Genomic DNA, 25,148 nt, shown 5'->3' with positions numbered 1-25,148 from the left:
AGGCTGACCTCCCACATCTTCAACCTCTGCAGCAATGCTGGCAGCACTCATGTGTCTATTTTTTAAAGCCAACCTCTGAATATGACGCCGAACACGTGGACTCAACTTCTTTGGTCGACCCTGGCGAAGCCTGTTCCGAGTGGAACCTGTCCTGGAAAACCGCTGTATGACCTTGGCCACCATGCTGTAGCTCAGTTTCAGGGTGTTAGCAATCTTCTTATAGCCCAGGCCATCTTTGTGGAGAGCAACTATTCTATTTCTCACATCCTCAGAGAGTTCTTTGCCATGAGGTGCCATGTTGAATATCCAGTGGCCAGTATGAGAGAATTGTACCCAAAACACCAAATTTAACAGCCCTGCTCCCCATTTACACCTGGGACCTTGACACATGACACCAGGGAGGGACAACGACACATTTGGGCACAATTTGGACATGTTCACTGTGGGGTGTACTCACTTATGTTGCCAGCTATTTAGACATTAATGGCTGTGTGTTGAGTTATTTTCAGAAGACAGTAAATCTACACTGCTATACAAGCTGTACACTGACTACTCTAAGTTATATCCAAGTTTCATGTCTATAGTGTTGTCCCATGAAAAGATATAATGAAATATTTGCAGAAATGTGAGGGGTGTACTCACTTTTGTAATACACTGTATATTTCTTTGGATTTTCTGAATCTTTTGATAATGTAATGGATGTACATTTTAAAATAACTTCTTTGCAATATTGCATTGTAAATTGCTGTTCTTAACTATTAAAACTATTTACTTACACAGTTCTCGAGAAAATGACAAACATCAAATGTTCCAAAACAGTGTTAAGGTCAAACCTTAAATATATCCTCTAGACAGTAAACAAAACACTGCTTTCTATTTTTACAGGAAGCATATGGCACAAGGCAGGAATACACTATGGACAGGCACTGTCTATAGCAAAGATTCATACACACACTAAATCACACTACAACAGTCCACATACAGGCATATTTTTGAAATGTTAAAATGTTAAAAGAAATTAAAAGTAACCCAAAAAAGAAACCCAAAACTAGACAAATACTTATTTAATAGTTAAACAATTAGCCGAGGCTAACAACTTAAATGTGTATTGTGCTTTAAAAGTAGCACAGGCTTGTTGGCAAGGTGGTTATAGGTAACAAAAAGTAGTAACATTTAAGTGGTTACTTAAATCGGAGTGTTAAACTCATTTTTACTAAGGGCCACATGTGCATTATGGTGGCCCTCAAAGGGCAGATTGTAATGTGCCCTGCTGTAAATAAAGTCTGCCTTTTAAGTCTTGGACAATTTGTTGTTTTTCTTGGAGGCTAAATTCTGTGTTTCATGTCAAAAACCAAATTTATACTGTATATTTATAATGTATATCTACATTTATATTGTACTGCTTTACCACAGACACGGCCTCATAACACAAGAGACCTACCGTTTTTTTCAGCTTAAAGCACAAACTTGTATTCACTTTCCCATCTTTTATTAAATTCTCTTCCTTCTGCTTCAATTTTCTCTTCTTGTACACTTTGGGATTATTTGTAAATATTTGTCAACATCAATTGTTGGAAAAATGCCTCAGTTAAACAATGATGTGGAAACACTGCCATCTAGTGGCGAGATGCGGTCACTTTGCGGGTCACAAATCGGCAAGCATTGTGGGAGATGCAGTTTATGTACGATTTTACAGTGTATTTTAAGACAATCATAAGTCGTGTTAGCCTATTGAGTAGAGCTTTGGGCTATCAACTGAAAGGTTGAGAGTTCAAATACCAGCTCTGCCATTCAGCCACTCTTGGGCCCCCTGAGCAAGGCCCTTAACCCTGTTTGCTCCACGGGTGCTGAATAATGGTTTTAACTCCAACTTCCAAAAACTTCCAAAAACAAGCAAAAACAAGCTGGGATATGCAAAGAAACATATACAGTGCCTTGCAAAAGTATTCAGCCCCCTTGAACTTTTCAACCTTTTGCCACATTTCAGGCTTCAAACATAACGATATGAAATTGTAATTTTTTGTGAAGAATCAACAACAAGTGGGACACAATCGTGAAGTGGAACGAAATTTATTGGATATTTTAAACTTTTTTTAGAAATAAAAAACTGAAAAGTGGGGCGTGCAATATTATTCAGCCCCCTTGCGTTAATACTTTGTAGCGCCACCTTTTGCTGCGATTACAGCTGCAAGTCGCTTGGGGTATGTCTCTATCAGTTTTGCACATCGAGAGACAGAAATTTTTGCCCATTCTTCCTTGCAAAACAGCTCGAGCTCAGTGAGGTTGGATGGAGAACGTTTGTGAACAGCAGTTTTCAGCTCTTTCCACAGATTCTCGATGGGATTCAGGTCTGGACTTTGACTTGGCCAATCTAACACCTGGATACGTTTATTTGTGAACCATTCCATTGTAGATTTTGCTTTATGTTTTGGATCATTGTCTTGTTGGAAGATAAATCTCCGTCCCAGTCTCAGGTCTTTTGCAGACTCCAACAGGTTTTCTTCCAGAATGGTCCTGTATTTGGCTCCATCCATCTTCCCATCAATTTTAACCATCTTCCCTGTCCCTGCTGAAGAAAAGCAGGCCCAAACCATGATGCTGCCACCACCATGTTTGACAGTGGGGATGGTGTGTTCAGGGTGATGAGCTGTGTTGCTTTTACGCCAAACATAATGTTTTGCATTGTGGCCAAAAAGTTCAATTTTGGTTTCATCTGACCAGAGCACCTTCTTCCACATGTTTGGTGTGTCTCCCAGGTGACTTTTTATGGATATCTTTGAGAAATGGCTTTCTTCTTGCCACTCTTCCATAAAGGCCAGATTTGTGCAGTGTACGACTGATTGTGTCCTATGGACAGAGTCTCCCACCTCAGCTGTAGATCTCTGCAGTTCATTCAGAGTGATCATGGGCCTCTTGTCTGCATCTCTGATCAGTCTTCTCCTTGTTTGAGCTGAAAGTTTAGAGGGACGGCCGGGTCTTGGTAGATTTGCAGTGGTCTGATACTCCTTCCATTTCAATATGATCGCTTGCACAGTGCTCCTTGAGATGTTTAAAGCTTGGGAAATATTTTTGTATCCAAATCCGGCTTTAAACTTCTCCACAACAGTATCTCGGACCTGCCTGGTGTGTTCCTTGGTCTTCATGATGCTCTCTGCGCTTTAAACAGAACTCTGAGACTGTCACAGAGCAGGTGCATTTATACGGAGACTTGATTACACACAGGTGGATTCTATTTATCACCATCAGTCATTTAGGTCAACATTGGATCATTCAGAGATTCTCACTGAACTTCTGGAGTGAGTTTGCTGCACTGAAAGTAAAGGGGCTGAATAATATTGCACGCCCCACTTTTTAGTTTTTTATTTCTAAAAAAAGTTTAAAATATCCAATACATTTCGTTCTACTTCACGATTGTGTCCCACTTGTTGTTGATTCTTCACAAAAAATTACAATTTCATATCGTTATGTTTGAAGCCTGAAATGTGGCAAAAGGTTGAAAAGTTCAAGGGGGCTGAATACTTTTGCAAGGCACTGTACATATACAGGCATACAATATATGTATATGTATATGTGACACTGCCATCTAGTGGTGGGATGCGGTCACTTTGCGGGTCACAAAATCGGCATGCATTGTGAGAGATGCAGTTTATATATGATTTTAAATGTGTATTTTAAGACAATCATACGTCGTTGGCCAGCGGGCCTTGAGTTTGACACATGTGACTTAAATGCATGTAATTGAAGTGATTACATTTATTTGTACATTTCAATTCATGTAATCATTTATCAAACTGTATTTGTATACACATAAATAATAGCCATATGTTAGTGTGTATCAAGGACAATTAATAAATGTGAATAGTGATCAGTTATGCCCAACTGGCAAATTATTAGCTCATTTTCAATGACATTGATGAAGCAGTAGATTAGTGATCACTGAGGTTAGCATCATCACTGAACCTTCTGTCCTCATCTGAATTTACTCAACATGCATCTTTAACCCAGTGTAAAAGTTATAACTGACACGCAAATGAAGTTTTATTTTCTAAAGACGCCAGAGTGGACATCATCAGTGACCTCGATTTGATTAGGTTCATAGCTCTCCGAGTCTGCCCTTGACCAGCCGTCTTTGGTAAGCTCATTAACTAGAGCAGACCCGCCACTAAGGGCTCAATTTTCTTGATTTACCTCACTATGAATGTGGGCATTTTTCCTCTGCTCAACAATAATGACCCAATCAACCACTTGGGGAGGAACAGTCTCTTCAACTGGAACTCAATTACAAACCATCCACTTTGCAGCAGGACAAAGCTTAATGTACTTCTGAACTTCTTTTAAAAAGGCTATTGGAGGGATTTTCTTTTTCCACCCTGCATGTGTATTCTATCTGTATATGCTGTCTCCAAGAGTAAACTTGCCCAGTCATGCAGAGTAAAACACCAGAACTGACCTACTTGCCCCAAAGGACATTGTCACACAGGACAAAATGCAGGAGTTTGGCTAAGTAATGCGGTAACAGCTTTTGATCACAGAAGTCAGACAAAGAAACACAAAAATGGCATGTGAAATTAAAGAGTACTATATTTTAAATCATTTTGTCGCTAAGCATATATGCTCTAGGCAGGATCAGGAAACAAAAACCCCTTGACTAACCTCTTCTTAGCAATATTATTAGTAAGCAAAAAAAATTTTAATTTACATGACCGTAATGTTCAAATCCAAATCCTTTTTCCAAAAAAAGAAAGCATTTATTTAACTGACAAAAATATCAAGGCACTGAAACAAAATAGAAGTAAAAACTTGGTAAATATTTAAGTTATATGGTTTTAAAACATTTCACAACAACACTTCACAACAATTGTGCCCAATCTTACAAACAGAATTGATTAAATCAGCCATATTAAATGGCTTTGAGCATCTACTGTTAAAGTTCTGTCACAGGGCGCTCAGGTGGCGCAGTGGTAAAACACGCTAGCACACCAGAGCTGACATCGAAGATGCTGTGTGTAACAGTGTCAGGCTTCTGCCCTTTTCTCTGATTTGCTTATTGTTTTTTTGATTCCCAGCTGCTCCCTATGTGTCAATGATTAATCTGTGTATTTAGTACCCTTTGAGTTCAGTGTTTCTGGTTGGTTGTCCTTGCTCTTGTCCTTTTGAGCTCACGTTTTCTCTAATTTAGGGCTTAGTTTCTACGTTCACTTGATTAATTCTTACTAGCCATTAGCTTTTCATGTTTCTTGTCTTACTTAGCTTAAAGTTGTCCAGCTTTATCAGCTTTACCAATTAGCATTACCTTAGCAGTTAGTGTAGGGCTTAAAATTTCCAGCTTTTCTTAGTAATTAGATTAGCTTAGTTTAGAGATCTGTTCTCTGTGCTCTGTTTAGCATTAGACGTAGTATTTAGCATTAGTTTAGCATTTAGCATAGGATTTAGTTCAACACTTTAATGTTCTGTGTTCATGTATAGAGTAGAGTGTTCCTTCTGTGTTTGTAGTGTCTATTGTTTGTGCCTTGTTTCCTGTCATGTTCACTGTGTTCACTGTGTTTACCTAACTAGTATTATCTTTGTTCTCCTGACTGTGTGTACTTACTGCTCCTTGTGTTTTGTTTTTGTTTAATCATTATGTTTAACATTCATGCACCTGTATCCTGCTAACTCTCCCAGTCTGTTACACCATGCTACTGAGCATAGTTGACCCTGCTTATAGTTGTGAGCAGTAAAGAATAATAATAGCAATAAAGACTGAGGTGAACTGAATGGCTCCTGTGGGTGTGTTTATAATGTGAGTAGAAGGAGGACTGTAATTGTAAGATATGTAAGTCAGCCTGACTCTGTATTTTTCACACACTGCTTTTTGGTTTATGATACATTTCTTTGAATTGAATTGTTTTAAAAAACCTGCTTTGCTCCTTAATTTCAACCTTATTTACAATAATAAGCACAATGAATTATCAGCGGCACAGTGGCTCAGTGGGTAGCACTGTCGCCTCACAGCAAGAAGGTCCTGGGTTCAGTCCCCAGGTGGGGCGATCCGGGTCCTTTCTGTGTGTTTGCATGTTCTCCCCGTGTCCATGTGGGTTTCCTCCGGGTGCTCTAGTTTCATGAGTGTAAAATAATTACTAAATGTGTATAAAGGGTATGAGAAGATCCACATCACTGGCTGTTGTTTGTGGTAAAATATTTTGCATAAATAAATTGAAATAGATCAAATTAAACTGAAAATGAATCTTGCTTTGCTAGATTTCATATTAACTCTACACTTAATAAGAACCATTAAATGTGCAGTATGAATTAAAAAATACAATTTTATATATTTTAAATTTCTTTACATATTCTCATATTTCCACTTAATTTTCTTCTAATTTTATCATTTTCAATCAATATTCTCAAGTTTTAATCTAATATTCAAATTTTTTCCTTCATTAATTTCTTAAAAGCTCCTAACAATAAATTAATTCATATTTAAATGATTATTAGTTAATGTCACTGTAAAATAGATAGTTAAAACATTTTTTTGAAGTTACTATTCATTGTAACAGATAACATTAACAACCTTTACATGGATTATTAGCACTCAAAAAGATTTGTATCAAATTGTAGAAAAAAACAAGATTGAAAGTGGCTTCAGTTTACAACCCCGCAGTTAAAATAACTGTCTCCAAGGTGGAAGGTGGAAATGAATGCCAAATTAAATATCTAACCAAGTGCAAGTTCAGTGCTGGCATCATGATTTCACAACAGCACCAAATGACTTCAATAATTTACAGCTGTCTATAAACCACATGGGCTAGACTAATTGTTTAGTATGAGTAACCTAGCCAACTCAGCTTACAATATTAAAGTGTTAAATGTGATTAAAGAGCTCAAAGAGGGGTGCTTTTGTAATAAATCAGCTTGTGTAGTCTGTACATATCTTTATGGCTATGTTCCTATGACAGTTGAATCCTATTGTCACTTGTGTTCAGAGTTCTAAATCTGGTTACATCAATACACAGTTCTGTTAATAAAGTGTCACAACTGAATTCCACAGACAAATTAACTACCATCAAAAATCAGATAATTACTACAAAACTTGAGGCATAAGTCCATTAAACTCCATTGTATTAACATAAACCCATCGTGCACAAAATTAATAAAATAATAAAGTTTGTGTTCAAATGCTTTATAAAAAAAGTAACCATGTAACCTGTTCTAAGTTTTAATTAGTGGAATTGTCAGCTGAAAAGCCCCAACCCTCCCAAGCCCCCCGAGAATGTAAAAGCTAAATAGAAATGATAGCATGTTGTGTGGTACCTTGCAGAGGAAGCTGATATTAAACCCAAAGGTCTGAGCATTTCTGGAGCCGGAATTCATGTAGTTTCCAACAAGCAGTACAAACTCCAGGAACTTAGTGAATCCCTCACTCTTTTTTACTTCTTCACATGCAAAAGTGACATTCATGATCTCCCGCCGAATGTTGTTCACATGCTCCTCAAACGTCAGCTTAAACAAGATTCCATTCAGGCGAGGGCGTAAAAGCTTCACAGAGCTCATCTGCAAATGACATAAAAATGACATAAAATAATTAAATAAATATATAACTAAATGTTAAACTTTGCTACTGTCTACCATGCTGACAAAATGTATTTATTTCCACATTGTGCCTCAGTACACATACAGCAATTACAACCACTGTCAATATCAACTTTACTACTGTGCACAATTTGACACGGAGAAAGTAAACAAAGCAATTGGACTTAAATTGTATCATCAAACCCAATCCAACTCAAGCAACAAAATATATGGGATGTCAGAATAAAAGCCCCCACAAGTATTCTTCGAATTTAGCGGTTGCCCACAATTACATGGATCTCCAAAACAAAGCACCACCTGAAAGCTGACACCACAGGCTAAGACAGATTTGTATGAATGTAATATAAAACCAATCAATACTATTTCTTTCAGGTCTGGAGGCTAGAAAAAATAGAATGACATTTGAGTAAACAGAGAGAAAGGCAGGGAAAAATATGAATGAGTACCCTGGCCAAGAGAGAGAAAAAAAATGCAAGGAAAACAATAAGTATAAACTGAACACATGAGCTGCATGCGGAGGAAGTGGGATCTAAAACATGTGCTTTAGATCTGTGCATAACTTAGCAATCTGAGGCAACACAGAAATGTTTTATTACCTATCATATTTCTTCATCTTTATATTCAAAATATCTATCCTGTTTATTAGGAAATTACAGTAAAACAGTGTCATGACTTGGAGACAGGTTTACCAAGAAAAGCTCAGTGACTTATTTCCCCATGGAGCTGTGTAAGAAGGTATTGATGAAGTACCTCCTCTACCTGCTCCTATATCTTGCTGCCAAGAAGACTGAAAAGTGGCAAATGTTCTGTAACTTTGTGTTTGATTTATTTTATCAGAATGTGCTGGAAAACATGACAGGTAAATAACCAACCTGATTCAATTAAAATCGTATAGTCCAAAGCTATTGAGCTATCAATATGAGCCATACTAGCTACTTCACAGTGCACATTCAACAAATGATCACATTTACTGGACACATTTGGTGTCACATTAGGTACAAAGTGACAAATGCTGTTGTTTAACATGTGAACCTGCAGCAATTATTACAACATTTATTTGAGATCATTTTATGTAAAACTACTCATGTTTAGCTGATCCACTATTGCAAAAATTAGCTGTAAATGACAAAGGGTAAAGCCTTTGTGTACACACACAAATGTACCCGTGCACACACACACACACACACACACAGGCCACAAACAGTTGCGTATTCAACTAATTATTCAAGCAAGCAAAAATGAGGCAGCAAAGAAATGCAGGTATGAGTCAAGAGCTTTAGTTCATGTTCATATCAAACATCAGACTTGGGGGGCGGGGGGCGGGGGGCGGGGGCTGTCATTTTCAGTAAATTTAATCATGGCATAGTTGTTGGTGCCAGACTGGTTTAGTGTGTCAAGAACTGCTGAGTTTGCTTATTTTATGCACAACATAAACGGAAATGCCTTGGTGAAGAGGGAGGAGGGAATGTTGTCTGATCTGATGAATCTAAGAATGAAATCAAAATGTAGTGAACACAGTAGTGAACCAGTCTTGTGTCAGCAATTAGTGCATTTGTGTAGGCAATGTTTTCTTGGTAAAAATTACCCCCTTTACTACCAATCAAGCACAGTTTAAATGCCATTTTATTATTGCTGCCACAGTTTACCCATCTTTAATAGCTAATACCCATCTATAATAAACACAAATTGCAATGCAATAATGTCAATATGGATCAATCAAATAAATATTTTTAAAACCCTATAAAAGTTAAGCCTTAAAGTATTGAGGTTATTTTAGAGCAAATGGTATAATAATGCCTAGTTCACACCACGATTTTTGCCCTGATTTTTGCTCGCTGACTGGTCGTCGCTAGATGTGGCAGCTCTGAGGCAACTCAGAGGCAACTCGGCGTTCGCTCGGGACTTGAAAATCGGCTCTCGATCGCTATGTGTGAATTGTTCAACGACTCGATCCGAGCGGCTCGCCGATCGCTAAAAAAAGTATCTAGCATGTTAAATATCTGGACCAGTCGCAGACTTAAAAATCTGTAGTGTGAAAGGTGTTGCAAGCAAGTTGCGAGTGCTGTGTTGAACTACAGCCAATGAGAATGCCAAATACGGGGTGAGGGGAAACCCGGGGAAGGAGTGTAAAAACGTGGGACAGGGGCATAATATGATTTCTATCAGAATACATCGGCACACACACAAGCTTTACAGTATTTGTGATCTTATCGTCCACGCCAAACCATAATACCAACACTGCAATGCAAAAAATATTTATTTACCTCCAACTTACTACAGAACAGACAATCCCTGCTGGTTGCGTAGCCAAATCCACTCAGATTCATTTATTTTTCCTCTTTGCTTTTATGCTGCACATCAGAGCACGAACAACTTTGATCGCTCGTTTTTTGTGACAAGCATTTTTGGACGTGGTATCATTAAACCCCTTGTCACTTCTCACGTGTGTTTTCATGACAAAACGTAGTTTGGGAGACCAGATAGACTCGTCTGCAATTCCTCCCGGTGATAGATCATGTAGTGTGTGACCCCCTATCGTTGATCAGTCATGTACTGTGAAATACACAACAACTTAAAAGACTCCCGATTGCAAGAGATCAGGTTGTGTAGTGTGAACTGTACAGCGATCTGACGACTTGGAAAGTCGTGTAGTGTGAACACACAATAAAGTTAGCCGGTAAGTTTGAACAGTATGTAAAAATCTCAAAAACAAAACTAAACACATCACTATACAACTCAAGGTCATTGCAGTGCGGAGAATGGTGAACCCACCTGGTCAGCAGGTGTCCTATTTGGTGGACCCTATTGTAATTGATAAACAGGGTACAGGTGGGTGACATATTGCACAAAGAAATGGTGCTACAGTAATTAGTAAACAGTGCTACAGCTAAAGTACTTGTATAACAACAGAATTTATCTGTATGGAACTGCCAGTGGTTCTCTGAAATCAAATTCTGCCAAGTTAAAGATCAGGGCAGAGATATAAAACAATATCTAAGGTTGTAAGTGTTTCCAGGACCACCATGGCCTTCTATTAATAATCAAAGAAGCTTGGCACAACCTTAAACCTTCCTAGAGTTGGTCGTCCAGCCAAATTAGCCATCTGGGCAAAAAAGGCCTTGGTCAGGGAGGTAAGAAAGAACCCATCGGTCACTCTAAATGAGCTCCAAAAGTACAGTGCAGAGATAGAAGATCCCATCAGTTTCTAACCTAATTGCCTCTGCAGCACACCTTAAATCAGCTCTTTAAATCAGCTTGAGTGACACAACACAAGCTTCTGTTCAGTAAAACAGCCCACATGGAGGACTTTCTGGTCTAATGGGACAATTACAACTTTTTGAGCAAAACAGCAATTACTGTGTCTGGTGAAAAACAGTAATATCAACCCTTCGATGAAACATGATAGTGGCAGCATCCTACTATGGATTTCTTCTTAGCAGCAGGGACAGTGAGAATTAAGGGGATAGCTAATGCTACCAAAATAGGCTTCTACTAAGTATTGTACAAAGAGTCTAAATGCTTTTGTGAATACAAGAATTCAGTTTTTTCAAAAAACTCTAATAACTTTGGATAATTAAGTGTAGATTAATGGGTAAAATGACAATTATATTAGTTCAAAATAAATCCATAACACAAAATTTGTCTTTGGTTTGTCTTGAATATATTGATATGATAAAATGTACAGGCAGTTTACACTGTATAAATGTGTACAGTTATTAGTAATAGCATTCAAACTTTTTTTAGTAGTTGAGGCATTTCAAAAACTTTGAGACTTTATCATAATCAGGTCTTGCCCTACTTTTTATTATTCATCAAAATCATAGTTTCTGTCATTCATTGCTGAGCTGAATGTTCTGATTAGACTTGTCATGAATGCCCTTTATATTCCTGACCCTTTAATTATACATTACTATGTCTCTTTATATATTGAATAGCACTGATCCTGCACAGTGCCTAAAGGCAGTTCTCTCTCTCCATCTCTTTCTCGGCTTTATCCCTAATTTTTCAACCTTTTTCTTCACCGTTTGTGTCAGCTTCAAATTCTTTACATGGATGAGGAGAGCTCGGTGTGTGAACAACAACAGGAATAGAGAAGAAGGGAAGTCAGTGTCAGGAAAAAAAGTATGAGAAACAGACTTTAAACTAGTAAAAAAAGATGCAAGCAAGATGAAGGGGTGTGCACTGGAGTAAGAGAGAGAAGAAATTGACTGAAATAGGGAGTTAAATAAAGTTGAAGGAAAAGTCAAAGTCCCAGCAGGAAAACACTTTAATAAATAAAGGACATTATCAATAGGCAAGTGGAATGTCTTTACTCCCTGGGCATCAAATGACAGCTGTCTGCATTTGTGAGCTGCTGGCTGAAAGTCAGAAACTCACCACAATGCCAAACTGTTCCGACTCACAAAGCTCCTCATATTCATTCTTCAGCTCAGCCAGAGCACTCAGCTCCTTCTGTTCAGGGAGGTTCTTAATCAGGTTCTGCAAACACATACACACAGTTTCTGTCAGGTCTAAAGCTACACAGTATACTGATATATGTAAACTAAGTCGTGTTACTGTATAATGCCTGACATTATCATTAACCATTTGACCAGGATAAAGAATTTTGACATGATGTACATATTTGGAGATTTAGTGTCTACATACATTGAAACTATACACCAATACATATAGAAATCTAAAAGCTACTTACCTAACAGAAGCATTTATATGTTTTGAGCTAATTCTATTCCAAATGTTTAGGAGAAAATGGTAATATTTATTTATTTGGATTTTTAACGTCATGTTTTACACACTTTGGTTACATTGAAAACTAAGGGTATTCTAGACAAATTTAAGATTTGTTCTTGCACTTCTTGGTTAAGAGTAGTGTACATTGTAGAGTCCAACCATAAAGTCCTTGGTTGATCTTCTTATGTTTGCCACTGACATATTTGTCCAGTAACTCATGCTATTTTCTTTGTCATCCTATTAAGGCCAATACTAAGGCCTGTGAATGGAAATTTTATATCTTATTAGTTATTTGCATTAAACTCATAAGTTTCTGCTTTCTTAGTTCAATTAGCAGAGGTAGAAGAGACTTTTGGAAGGTTTCTTAGGTCCAGAGATATGTTGACCTTGGCATGGGCTTCTTGCTTCCGTGGGAATGCATGGGAGTCAAGATTGTGTGTGCGGGGGTGCACGCAGGGTTTTCATAGTGGTGCATTCTTGTGGAAGTATGCCATGTTTCTAACAAACTGACTATTCTTGTAGGATGATAAACAAGTTTAGTGTGGAAGGTTGACCTTGAGCTGGGTTGCTGAGCAGAGTTAGCCTGAAGGGGCAGTAAAGGGGGGTATAAATACTGTGATAGGGCAGACGGAGTGGCCCTTTCTCTCCTGTAAAGGCATGTGTGCGTTTGCATTGAGATTGGCCCTCAGCTGAGTAATAAATTGATTATTTGCTTTTATCACTATCCCGGTTGTCTGTGTCAATCTTTAAAGGTTATTTTGAATTCCCACAACAACATGGCACCAACCAGATGGGAGCCCGTTCCTTGGATGGCTGAGAAGTTCTGGGGGATACAGACATCAGTATCCTGAAGGACTTTACTTCATCTGAAACGCCCAATTGGCATTCTGGTTTGCAGGACCAGACTTTGTCTGCCGCCTTGGTCCCGGGGTTACTATCATTTTATAGAAAGTAAGTAAATGAAACATTGAATATAAATTGTACGGGTGTGAATCACACAAGTAACAAAATTTAGACTTGGATTTTGTTGATGGTCGGGATGGCCAGCAAGGGTCGATGAGGTGTCGACTCGGTTTAGCAGTATTTCTTGGATAGAAAATCTGCCACAGGTTGACGAACCTAGTGCAATACGTCTCCCGGGAGAAAAAGCAAGTCATCAGGGTACTGAACACAGAAGTTGAATATGGGGTATATTTAACGAAATACGGGGCGTATTTATGTGTTTGGGAGGTAGCACACAAATTAAATACGGGGTATTTAATTTTAAAGATACCAAGGTATCTAGGTGTGTGAGAGTGATTCACGACGGACAATTTAAATTGGGTGGATTGACACAAAAAGGCATGATGGGGAGTGGCAAAAGCAAACAAAAATTTTTCTTAGCTGTGTATGATGAACCAAATGTGTGGTTCGTGTATGTTAATTATGGTAAAGCAGCATTGACTACATTTGAATTTGGGTAAAAGAGTGTGGTTTTTCTTCCAAAGGTAGTTTTAGTGAAAGACAATTAGAAATTTTGAAAAGTTGTTAGAAAAAGAAAGAGAGGAAAAAGAGATGTATTCATGTGAAGGGTTTGGTATGTATGTTATTGAGTCTAAGAAACGTGCACATAAATCACAAGTAGCATGTAAAACGAACAAAGCAGATGTCTAGTGTGTAAAATCTGTTTCAGACCCAGACCTAGACGGGTCTCCCGGTCCGTGTCCTCCAGCACAGAGACGAGCGCAAGTTCAACAGGAAGCTGAGGCAAGAAGCCATGAGGGTACCATTCCACCTCCTGAACGGCACCGCCCAAGATCTCCACATAATACTCTACTAGACCTGCCTTCCAAACCTGAAGCAGGAAGCTCAGCTGTGCTAAGTACAACCTATGACCCGCCCAGTGAGGATAGAGAGGACCTGTTCTAATCCAACATGTTTTCCTCCCTTCACACTCGCTCGACTGGTGAATATCGTTTGAAGGAGAATAAAGATGGACAATAAAAAAATGCTACACTTCCCGTGATTAAAGTAGCAGGACCTGATGTACATGCAATGGTGGTTCATCATCCGTGGACGGATAATGACATCCCTGAGATGTCCCAACAACTGACACATCCTCTTTAAGTTGAAGAAGAAAAGTTCTCAGTGGAGCTGAGACCTACCACAAATGAACTCAGACGTCTAATGGGTCGGAAGCTGGGCGTGGACATTTCACATGTCAGAATGGACTGGACAACAGACAATATCACAGAGTAAAATGTGACCTGGAGTTATAAGGACAATAACAAATGCTTCATTTGCAAAAAGAAGAACACTGGGCCAACAAATTACTAAAAGAAGACTAAAAGTTGAGAACTATGGAGAAGACTAAATGATGGAGGAGGACCGGACTGAGGACAAACCAAAAGGGTCTGGTGAGTCAGAATTTTCTATGCTTTGCAAAGAAGAATTGCTTAAGCTAACACCTATACCTGTTAAATGTAAATGATAAGATCCAAGTAGCTATAAAACAAATAAAACAAAAGTATTTTCCTGAAGGAACATATGATAAATATTCTGAACCTAATTTTGTCTATGACAAACTTTGGGCTTTCTCCCATGGCCAGGCAAGTCTGCTACTGTGCCATACGTTAAGAACTTACTAGACAGTACTCACAATGATGTCTCTAGGAATGTTCCAATTTGGTGCTAGTTGGGACAGTATATTAAAAAAAAAAAGATGCTTCTTACATTTACACACTTTGAACACATCATTGGATATATAACACATCACAGCCAAAGCAAATTAGGGGCTGTTATTTAGATACCAAAATTTAATCATGTTTTACCTTATTTTCATACAGACCACAAATATTACCCACCCCTTAGAAAACTGCTTAGAGTGGCAAAATGCTGGAACAAATTTATGCCTCTTCCATATCAAGAAACTGCTTGGAGTGCTAAAAGAAAGTTGTTGTTTTTTTCTTATTTACCACAAACATAAGTCTCTAAAGTTCTTAACTTGGGGTTAGTTTAAGTTCATTTTATTATTTCTAGACACAAACACACAACTGTGATATTTATAAGCAAAATTCAGATTTGACTTTACACAGAAATTATTGAAACAATTCAATAAAATTGATTTGATTAATTGATTAATTGATTGATTATTAATCCTCAAATGGAAATCGCACTGTTACAGCAGTGTACAAACACATCAGTGTAGCTCAAAAATAGACCAAAATAGTACAAATAAAATAAAATATTAAAATGTACTTTAAATATGAAGATATAGGTGCAATTAAAAAAAAAAAAAAAAACTATGCTGTGCAATATTATTTTTCAGAGGATATGTCTCTTCTTACATCAGTGTGAGTTGGTGTTTAACCAGCAGATGATACGAGAGGTGTGAGGTGTTATCCATTATGTTGGGCGGTTTGGGCAATATTCTTTGCTCAACAACTAGCTCTAGGGGCTCCAAAGCAAAACCCAGAACAAAGCCAGTCTTCCTTATCAGCTTGTTTAGCTTCATAGTGTCTTTGGCTTTAATGTTGCTTCTCCAGTAGATAGCTGCACATAAAATTCTACTTGCAATAACAAACTGGTGAAATATATGTAACATTTTGCTGCATACATTAAAAGACCTGAGCCTCTGTGTTACATTTTCAGTACAGTCTGTCATCAAGGTACCTGTATCTGTAACCTTTCCCCATCTCCACCTCCTTTCCCAGAACGAAAAAGGGTTTCAAAGCAGGCCTGGTTGTCCTAAAGTCCAACACTATCTCCTTCAACTTGGCCACATTTAAGAGGGAGTGATTGTTCCTAGACCATGACACAAAGCAATCAACCAGATCCCTGTACTCAGTCTCATCTCCAGAACTTCTGTAGATGACAGAGTAAGGAGGAAGGGCAAGAGTACAGTCCCCTGTGGTGCTCCTATGCTGCTAACCACCTGTTTCAGACAGACATACCTTCATGTCTGTCAGGTAGTCAATAATCAAGGAGGTTGTGAAATTGTCCTCCTGCATCTTTTAATGTTTTTCTTTTTGCATTAAAGGCTGGATAGTGTTAAAGGCGCTGGACAAATCAAAAATACTATTCTCACAGGGCTGCCAACTATGTCCAAATGAGAGTGGGCTTGCTGAAGCAAGTACATGATGGCATGCTCAACACAAACCTCTTGGTGATAGGCAAACTGCAGTGGGTCCACGGAGATTGTCATCTGTGGTCTGAAATGGGCCAGAACAAGTCTCTCTATTCCTTTCATAATGTGAGATGTTAAAGCAGCCAGTCTATGTTAAGATAATAGTAATTTTGGCCAGATAGAGAAGACTTCTTTGGTATTAGAACAAGTCAGGATGTCTTCTACAGCACTGGAACATTCCTTAAAATGTGCTCTTGAATCCGGCATAGCTGGTCCGCACAGGTTTTTAGGACTCTGGGACTTATACCATCTGGACTTGAAGCTTTATTCTAACACAGTCTGTACAACCGTCTGAACACTTTCAGTTGATTCTGTACAATCCTTAGTAATTCACTGTCCCCATCTCTGAATGCTCTCTTCTTTCTATTTAACAGCTCCTTCAGGTCACTGGTGATCCAGAGCTTATTATTGGGGGAACATTACACTGTTTTGGTGGGTATGACATTATCAACACATACATTAATAGAACAAGAAGAAGATATACTTTATTTGTCATGTATACATATACAGATGTACAGTACAATGAAATTCTTTCTTCGCATATCCCAGCTTGTTTTGAAGCTGGGGTCAGAGCGCAGGGTCAGCCATCGTACGGCGCCCCTGGAGCAGACAGGGTTAAGGGCCTTGCTCAAGGACCCAACAGTGGCTACATAGCAGAGGCTGGATTTGAACCGCCAATCTTCCAGTTGATAGCCCAAAGCTCTACCCACTAGGCTACCACTGTCCCTGAAAAAATGTACCCTGTTATACATTGTTATAGCATTGATGTCATCTCCATGGGGCTCACAGAGTGCATCCCAGTTTGTGGTGTTAAAACACCCCTCATACGCTTCTTGTGTCCACCTCCTTCCGATCTGAATGGTCACAGACTGCTCATGAACAATAGGTGTGTAGGTGGGGGTGAGAAGAACAGGATCATGACCCAGAGAGGGGAGGACAGTTGAGCTGTATACATTCTTAACATTAGCATCCAATGTTTTATTGTCTCCTGTGGGGCATTTAACAAACTGGTTGAAAGTTGGAAGTGGATCACATAGAGAATATGATTAAATCTCCAGAAATTGCCAAGACATTTGGGACCTGTGTTTGTAGTCTGGCAGAGACGGTGTTGATAACATCACACGCCACGTCAGTGTCAGCAGATGGCGGTATGTAAACAACAACAGTTATGGTGCATGTGAACTTTCTTGGCATATAATAAGGATGCAAACTCAAGGCTAACAGTTCAATGTCCGGGCTACAGAACCGCTCCTTAACAGTAACGTGTCTTGGATTACACCATCTGTCTTTCACAAACACTGCCATCCCCCCTCCTTTCTCCCTACCACTCTGTCTGCCGTCTCTGATAGCCTGTACAGGCTGAAAGCCAGGGATGGTAGATTTGGAGTCCGGAATATGTTCCTGCAGCCATGTCTCAGTAAAACACATAATACTGCATTCTTGATATTCCCCTTGTGTTCTCATCAGCACACTGAGCTCGTCCACCCTATATACCAGGGATCCCACATTCCCCATAACAATCAAAAGAAGATATGGTTTATATTTTCTCCTCCTCACTCTTGGTAAAGCACTGGCCCTGCATCCTCTGTGTCTTCTCTTCAGCTCACTTGAGATTTGGGGTCTTGCTCCAGGTAGTGTAAGTGCTATTGCTATCTTTTTGAGCTGGTAGCGTAGGTAAACAATACTCCCACACCCGTTAGCATGGTGACCCAGCACAACAGAAGTTAAAAACCAAAGGGGTAAATAAAAAAAGATTCAGCAACACATTATCTATTCCGCTTAAAATTTTAATCAGATGGCATGTTATGTCAGAAACAAATTAGTCCGGGAAAAAAAAAGAACTTCAACTTTATATGTAAATGTAATCTGGAGAAGGCTTTATAAAAAACACTCCATCATTTAGAAAGGAATTCACCATTTAGAAATCAACATTGTGTAGTGTGTTGATTAAAAAATACAGATAATGAAAATAAAAAGACATTGCAGTAGCTGTGTGACATCTTGATTCTCTCAGGTTTACACATAGCCTCTCTAAATCCATTATTCTCATATTTTTTTTCCAATCTACATCCAAAGAGAGAAACCACAGAGGAAAAAGAAAGTGTAAACATATTACACACTGATCTTCCTTCCAAAGTCTACTGAAGCTGAAATCAAGTGAAAATATTTATGCTGTCACAACTTGGTTACTATTTTAGTCATGCTGGTGGAGCAAGACTCAATTTTGCCTGGAAAAACTTTTCATCAAGCTTTTTAGAAATATTTTTTTTTTCTTGAGGAAGTGAACTATGTTTCTCCTATGTCTATTTAACTCTTAATCACTGCTGCTTTCTATCAAAACTACTGTTGCTAGGCTAACTGTGCATTTATCCCTTGAAGTAAATGCACTCTAAGGATTATGAGGGAAAGATAGAGGATTTCTTAAATGTTAATTGTGCATGTAAAAGGTTAGCAGCTAAATGAATACCATGGAGAGCAATTCTACTACTTTTCGGGGAAAAGGCTTTTAATTAGAGCTTATGAAAGCTTCCTTACTGATTAAACTGCTTTATTTGGCCAGCATTACAAAGTAGCTTATGCATATAACTGAATGGCTGGGTGAGAATTCTGTGAGTGCTGGTTTACCCTTGATTTGCCCTTGTGTTGCCTTAGGGCTAAAAACAATTACCAGCCACTATGTTAAACAGCAGAGAATACCCCCTATCTTTCCCCAGCTAAGAATTTGATTACTCTTTTTTCCTTCATTTAGTCATATAACAGACTCACTCCCCTATAAACAGTACTGTATAAACCAGTACAGCTTAAATTTTACCAGTTGCTTCAAAAATGAGGTAGTATAAAATGTTATCACATTTGACTTATGACTCCATGTGACTAATGTTTTACCAATAATTCAACAGACAAATGTTACATATAATAAGTGCAAAAAGTTGCTGTTGGCTCTTCTGTTGCAATAACTACAAGCAGACATATAACAACATATATAAACAACATATAATCAATTATTCTCAAGGGTTGTGAATCATAATTTTATCCAAACAATGTATTGTATATACACAGATTATCAGAAATGTGCTGTCACAACTACTCTGGCTTGCCAGGACATGGACTTCACAAGACATCTAAAGGAGTCATGTGGTTTCTGAAACCAGAACATTACCAGTAGGTCCTTCAACTTCTGTACACTGTAAGGTGGATCATCCTACAGTGCATCCTGGTGCAAACTCTTTCATAGGTAAACAATACACGTGTCTGGCCATCACTGATGTCAGTACCTTAGTAACGCGTTACTTTAATCTGACCACATTTTTCAGTAACAAGTAATCTAACGAGTTACTATTTCCAATCCAGTAATCAGATTAAAGTTACTTATCCAAGTTACTACGCATTACTATTTTTGCAAATCGAGGAGTGACGTCTGCGTCCGAAATCGCATACTTACAGAGTATGCACTAGATTGGAGGAAGTATGCACTACTCGGCCGGTAAAGACGTACATACTTTCAGTACAGAAGTGTGCAGTATGCACACAACACCGCTACGTACTACACGTGGGGACGTGATGACGTAATATCACCATAGTTACAGACTCATTACAAACCCCACTCGCCAAAATTTTGGATATTTATCGTCTTTTTGTTATTTATTTGTCTTTAAAAAATTTATTTTATATATCTTACTTACACTTGTGAACAGAGGACTCCGTTTTCCGCTATCTTTCTTGTTTCTTATTCCGCTTCAATCGCCTATGCAGCTCCAGTTGCATTACGGCAGCTGCTGAATGTAACTAATAAAGTAACTTGTAATCTAACTTAGTTACTTTTAAAATCAAGTAATCAAGTAATAACTATGGTGAATAAAGTAACTAAGTTACTTTTTAAAGGTAACTATGCCATCACTGCTGGCCATGCACATTGTCTCAGAGAAACCAGAATTTATTGGACAGGTCAACTTTTCTCCATTGCGCCAATGCCTTGCTCTGATGACTGTGTGCCCAATGTAGATGCTTTTATGAACAGGAACAGGAGTTATTATCGGAACCTTGACTGACCTGATACTACACAGCCCCATACACAAAAAAAGGTTTGTGTCACTGTGTGTTGTTACACATTCACTATATCATCAGTATTTAAATAGAACCAAAGTAGCCCTTCTGTTTGTAAGGCAAAGTAATGCAGTGACCATCACGTTGCTTCCATGCTGCAGTTCATAAGAACCCTGGGGACATATACGCTACAGACTAGCAGAGAGTCAAAACAACTGACCAGGATAACTGCCAACTCATTTGGAAATCACTCAACAACCACAGGATGACAAATTAAAAATGGAAGCTGGAATAACGTGCACATTGAAGACAATTCCAAACAGACTCCTAGGGGCAAGGCTGAAGTTGTGCAAAGCTATAGATTCTACAATTACTTACTATAATATTTTGCTCACACCCCGTACCCTGTTTATCAATCAAAAGAGACATTCACTGACCAGATTATATTTGTGTGGTGGACCATTTTTAGCACTGTAATGATGATCATATGAACATGGTAGTGTGTGTTGTATTGATATATTTTCTTGTAGCCATTTCCTGATAAGTGCAACTCTAATTTATCATCTCAATATATTTAAACCCCAGTAACAGAAAGTCATGACTGACCGCTTAATCACGCAGGTGAACTTTCAAAATATCAATGGAATATGAATAGAAATATTAGAAATCCCACAGATTTTTGATTGGATTGAGATCTGGAGAATTTGGGAGCCAAGTCAACACCTCAAACTCGTTGTTGTGCTCCTCAAACCATTCCTGAACCATTTTTGCTTTGTGGCAGGGCGCATTACTCTGCTGAAAGAGGCCACAGCCATCAGGGAATAACGTTTCCATGATGCATAGGTAGGTGGTACGTGTCAACGTAACATTCATGTGGATGGCAGGATCACACTGCGGAGGCTTGCCTTCTTCCCATAGTGCATCCTGGTGCCATGTGTTCCCAGGTAAGCGACGCACACACACCTGGCCATCCACGTGATGTAAAATAAAACAAGGCCACACAGGCCAGCCTTCACAATGAGCCTTGGCCACCCATGACCCTGTCGCTGGTTTACCACTGTTCCTTCCTTGGACCATTTTGATAGATACTGACCACTGCAGACCAGGGACACAAGAACTGCAGTTTTGGAGATCGTCTAGCCATCACAATTTGGCCCTTGTCAAACTCGCTCAAATCCTTACGCTTGCCCATTTTTCCTGCTTCTAGCACATCAACTTAAAATGTTCACTTGCTGCCTAATATATCCCACCCACTAACAGGTGCCGTGATGAAGAGATAATCAGTGTTATTCACTTCACCTGTCCGTGGTCATAATGTTATGCCTGGTCAGTGTATATTGAAGAGAAACTGCTTAAAAAACACACAACTAAAAAATATGACTTATGAGCATAGTTATTTTCAATTGTGTTCTGGAAGATTTGGCAACTAAGTGGCTGGGGGTGGATTTTCAGCAATAAGAGGGTGAAGCAATCAAAGGGAGACAAAGCATAATTAAGAAAGAATGGCTTCCATAATTATCAGAAGCCCATGTACTGAGTAAATAACACAAAGGCAGAGACATATGGGAGTGTTCACAAGAGACACATCCTAAACTGGGATGAGTCACACTGCTCTCTCCAGGCCTCCAGACAAAATCTGCATCTGGCGGATAGAAGCGGTGCTGAGTCAACCCGTCCCGCCAAGATAATCACTCAGCCATTTGGATTGTAGCAGCAGGCCAAGGCACATGCATGCTGTCACTTGTTTCCTTCACCCTTGCCTTGATTACTTGTCATTCAACAGTTTAGTAACAAAGATAGCAAAGAAGCAAGACAAGGTGAGATGAAAACAGCCTTACTTGAATAGTAAAGAACAGATTAACCTTAGTGTATGTAGGTCAACAACATTAATGACTTTGTAAAAAGAGAAAATTACTATTGTTAGTAATTTAGTATTTATTACTGTTATTATAAGGGTTCTCGGGTGGCCCTAATAATAACTAAGATCTGGGTTCGACTCTATTAGACCTGATTACATATAAGGGGAAAGGGAGTGGTCAAAGAACAGTGATGGATTAGTGCCCTTTCCAGGGACTTCCTGCCTTGCGTCCAGTGTTTCCCGGTGGAACCGAACCTGTTGCAACCCTCACTAGGATAAAGCGGCTGTTCAAAAAAAAAAAAAAAAAAAAGAAATAAAATGAAACACTGCAGTCCGGGAGCAGTGCTTCTGAGTAAGTGTGTGGGTGTGTGAGTGAGTAAGTGAGTGAGTGAGAGAAAGAGAGAGAAGACAGACAGACAACTAGAGCCTTTTAATAAGATCTAGGTTCTAGTTTAGTAAACACTTTGGCAGAATGGCAGTATCTGCACAGCTTTCAGTTGCTTAGCCAGTTCCAAGTTGATACACTTTAATAGGGAGGCTTTAGATCCATCTAACAGAGATCCTATGTCTTTAACCACTAAACAGTATGAAATTCAACAGAGAGTCAGACAAGTCCTGAGCTGACAACAATGAAGAATAAAAACAAAGCTTATTTTTAATTGCATGCTTATTTGGGAGACATAAATACATGCTATATATTAACTAATAATTTATCATTTGATAATAATAGGGAGTAAAACATTAGAAAAAAAGCAGAAGAAAAATAAAAAAACATTGTTAAGCTTTAATGGTCAACAAACTGGGGGGAAAGTATGTCTCTCTTCAAAAGAGCATATTGCCAACAGTGCAGTCAGAAATGAGGAGAGATCAACAGATCTCAGACTACAGTCATGAGGACAGCACAATCAATAAAAAATGTTCTTTGAGCAATAAACTCTTTATTAAACTCAAAGCATGCAGACAACAGGAGAGATGAGCAAGTGGACACAGGAGGGCTGTATTTCCTTTGTTCATCCCACTGGTACCCAATACTAAACTGTGTGTTTCTTGCCTGTACAGAGCAGGCATGTCTATTTCACACATGTCTAAAATATTTGATTGCCAAACTTTCCACCTATTTTAATTTATTTTGTAATTCTTTTTTTGTCTTGAAATGAAGCACTGCATGTAGCTCTGTCACTGTCTCTGCCTTCCACTGATGTGAAACGTTAGACTGTCGTCTTCCTAGCATGACTTCTCAGCAGGCTTCTTGCACGGCTTTCGGTAAATCATCTGAGAGTCGGCAATTTAAATCAATACCAGAGAAAGATGGAAACGCTCTCAGCAAGTGAACAAGCTAAACATATGAATTCAAGTCAGCCATATGTATTCAGATAACTAAAATATGCATGTCTTAATATAAACTTTCGAGACGTAAAAACAGATTCAAGTGTCTGTTTTCACATTAAAGAAACATGCTTGTAATAAAATGTCTAGTAGATGATTCAGCCTATCTCACAAGCCCCTATTGCAGATGCATTATAAACTGGGTCCTCAAAAATCAGAGATTTGCTATTCAACCTGACACTGTCAAATCAAATTGCTTCAGTCAGATAAGATTGCTATTCAGCCTCAGTCTATAAAAATTTGACCTATTTTTACGCTGCTGTATCTGGAAATTCATGCTCCATTAACAGGCATTATATTCTTGCTTTTTACATTCAACACAATGACAACACAAAATCACAACTGTAACAATAATCACTAATGTCATAACCACATATGATTAATTTATTATTTATAAGCATGTTTAAAGGGGTGCTGGATATGATGGCCAGTGGATTAAAGTCTCTGACCAATATATATATATATATATATTAGGGCTGTCAAACGATTAAAAATTTTAATCGCGATTAATCTCAGAATTTCATATAGTTAATCGCGATTAATCGCATTAAAAAAAATCTGTGTAAATGTTATAGAAAACAAGGATTTTTAAGTGAAATGTTACAATTAAAATGATGAACACATTTTATGCTAAATGTACTTATGTTAAAAACTGCTGGGACAAGAGAAAACTGTAAGGGAGTTTATTCACTCACATACTAGGCAGTAAATGTCAGATTGTAGGTTAGAATTTCTCCATCAGCAAACATTGTAGATCAGCGGTGCTTTAGGTGGGATAAGGCGTAGTTATTGTATCAGACTTGTCTGTGGTTGTATCGTGACGATGGTTTGATGGACGTTTCTACACGAAGTGAGTGTGTTTTGACCCTTTGGGGCTTCCATAGTTCATGAACTAACGTGCTCGACTCAGCTTTCCGGTATTCGGTACAGAAGAAGAAGTTAATTAAGTGTAATAAAGTGTTCTGCTCCCGACAACTTGTGAATATAGCGTGTATTTATTTCTTTATTATGCAAGTGCATCACTACCACGATCGGTTACATTATGTTAACAAACCGCAAATGAAAAACGGTGGCAAGTCCGACATTAAAACGTTTGTTCTACCAGTCAAGTGTCAACATGAACTAGAATTTGCGTTAATGGCACTAATTTTTTTAATCGCGTTAAATTGAGGTCGCGTTAATGCGTTATTATCGCGTTAACTTCGACAGCCCTAATATATATATATATGGGTTAAATGTCTCATGCTTATTTTTGTGTGTTTATGGGATTAATTATTATTTTTATTAATACCTCAGTTCTGTTGGCCTTGATCTTAACTTGCTGAAATTAAACTAATGCCCTACAAGCCCTTGCCAGCACTGGCAACTGACAGATGACAAAGCAGGGATGAC

The 25,148-nt window shown here is 38.5% G+C and overlaps 1 protein-coding gene across 4 annotated transcripts in view; it reads right to left on the bottom strand.

The window, feature by feature from the left end:
- Positions 1–25,148, bottom strand: part of diaph2 (diaphanous-related formin 2) — a 496,954-nt gene that overhangs the window by 218,598 nt on the left and 253,208 nt on the right. For all 4 annotated transcript variants that reach the window (XM_063000538.1, XM_063000542.1, XM_063000539.1 and 1 more), the window contains 2 exons: positions 11,950–12,051; positions 7,294–7,533 (listed from right to left, as the gene is read on the bottom strand). In XM_063000538.1, the coding sequence (XP_062856608.1) occupies positions 7,294–7,533; positions 11,950–12,051 (342 nt within the window). The remainder of the gene's footprint in view (positions 1–7,293; positions 7,534–11,949; positions 12,052–25,148) is intronic.

Source organism: Trichomycterus rosablanca, chromosome 8 (genome assembly GCF_030014385.1).
Source record: "Trichomycterus rosablanca isolate fTriRos1 chromosome 8, fTriRos1.hap1, whole genome shotgun sequence".
Classification (NCBI taxonomy): Eukaryota; Metazoa; Chordata; class Actinopteri; order Siluriformes; family Trichomycteridae; genus Trichomycterus; species Trichomycterus rosablanca.
Note: the sequence above shows the minus strand (reverse complement) of the source record. Positions and strands in the feature narration are given on the sequence as shown.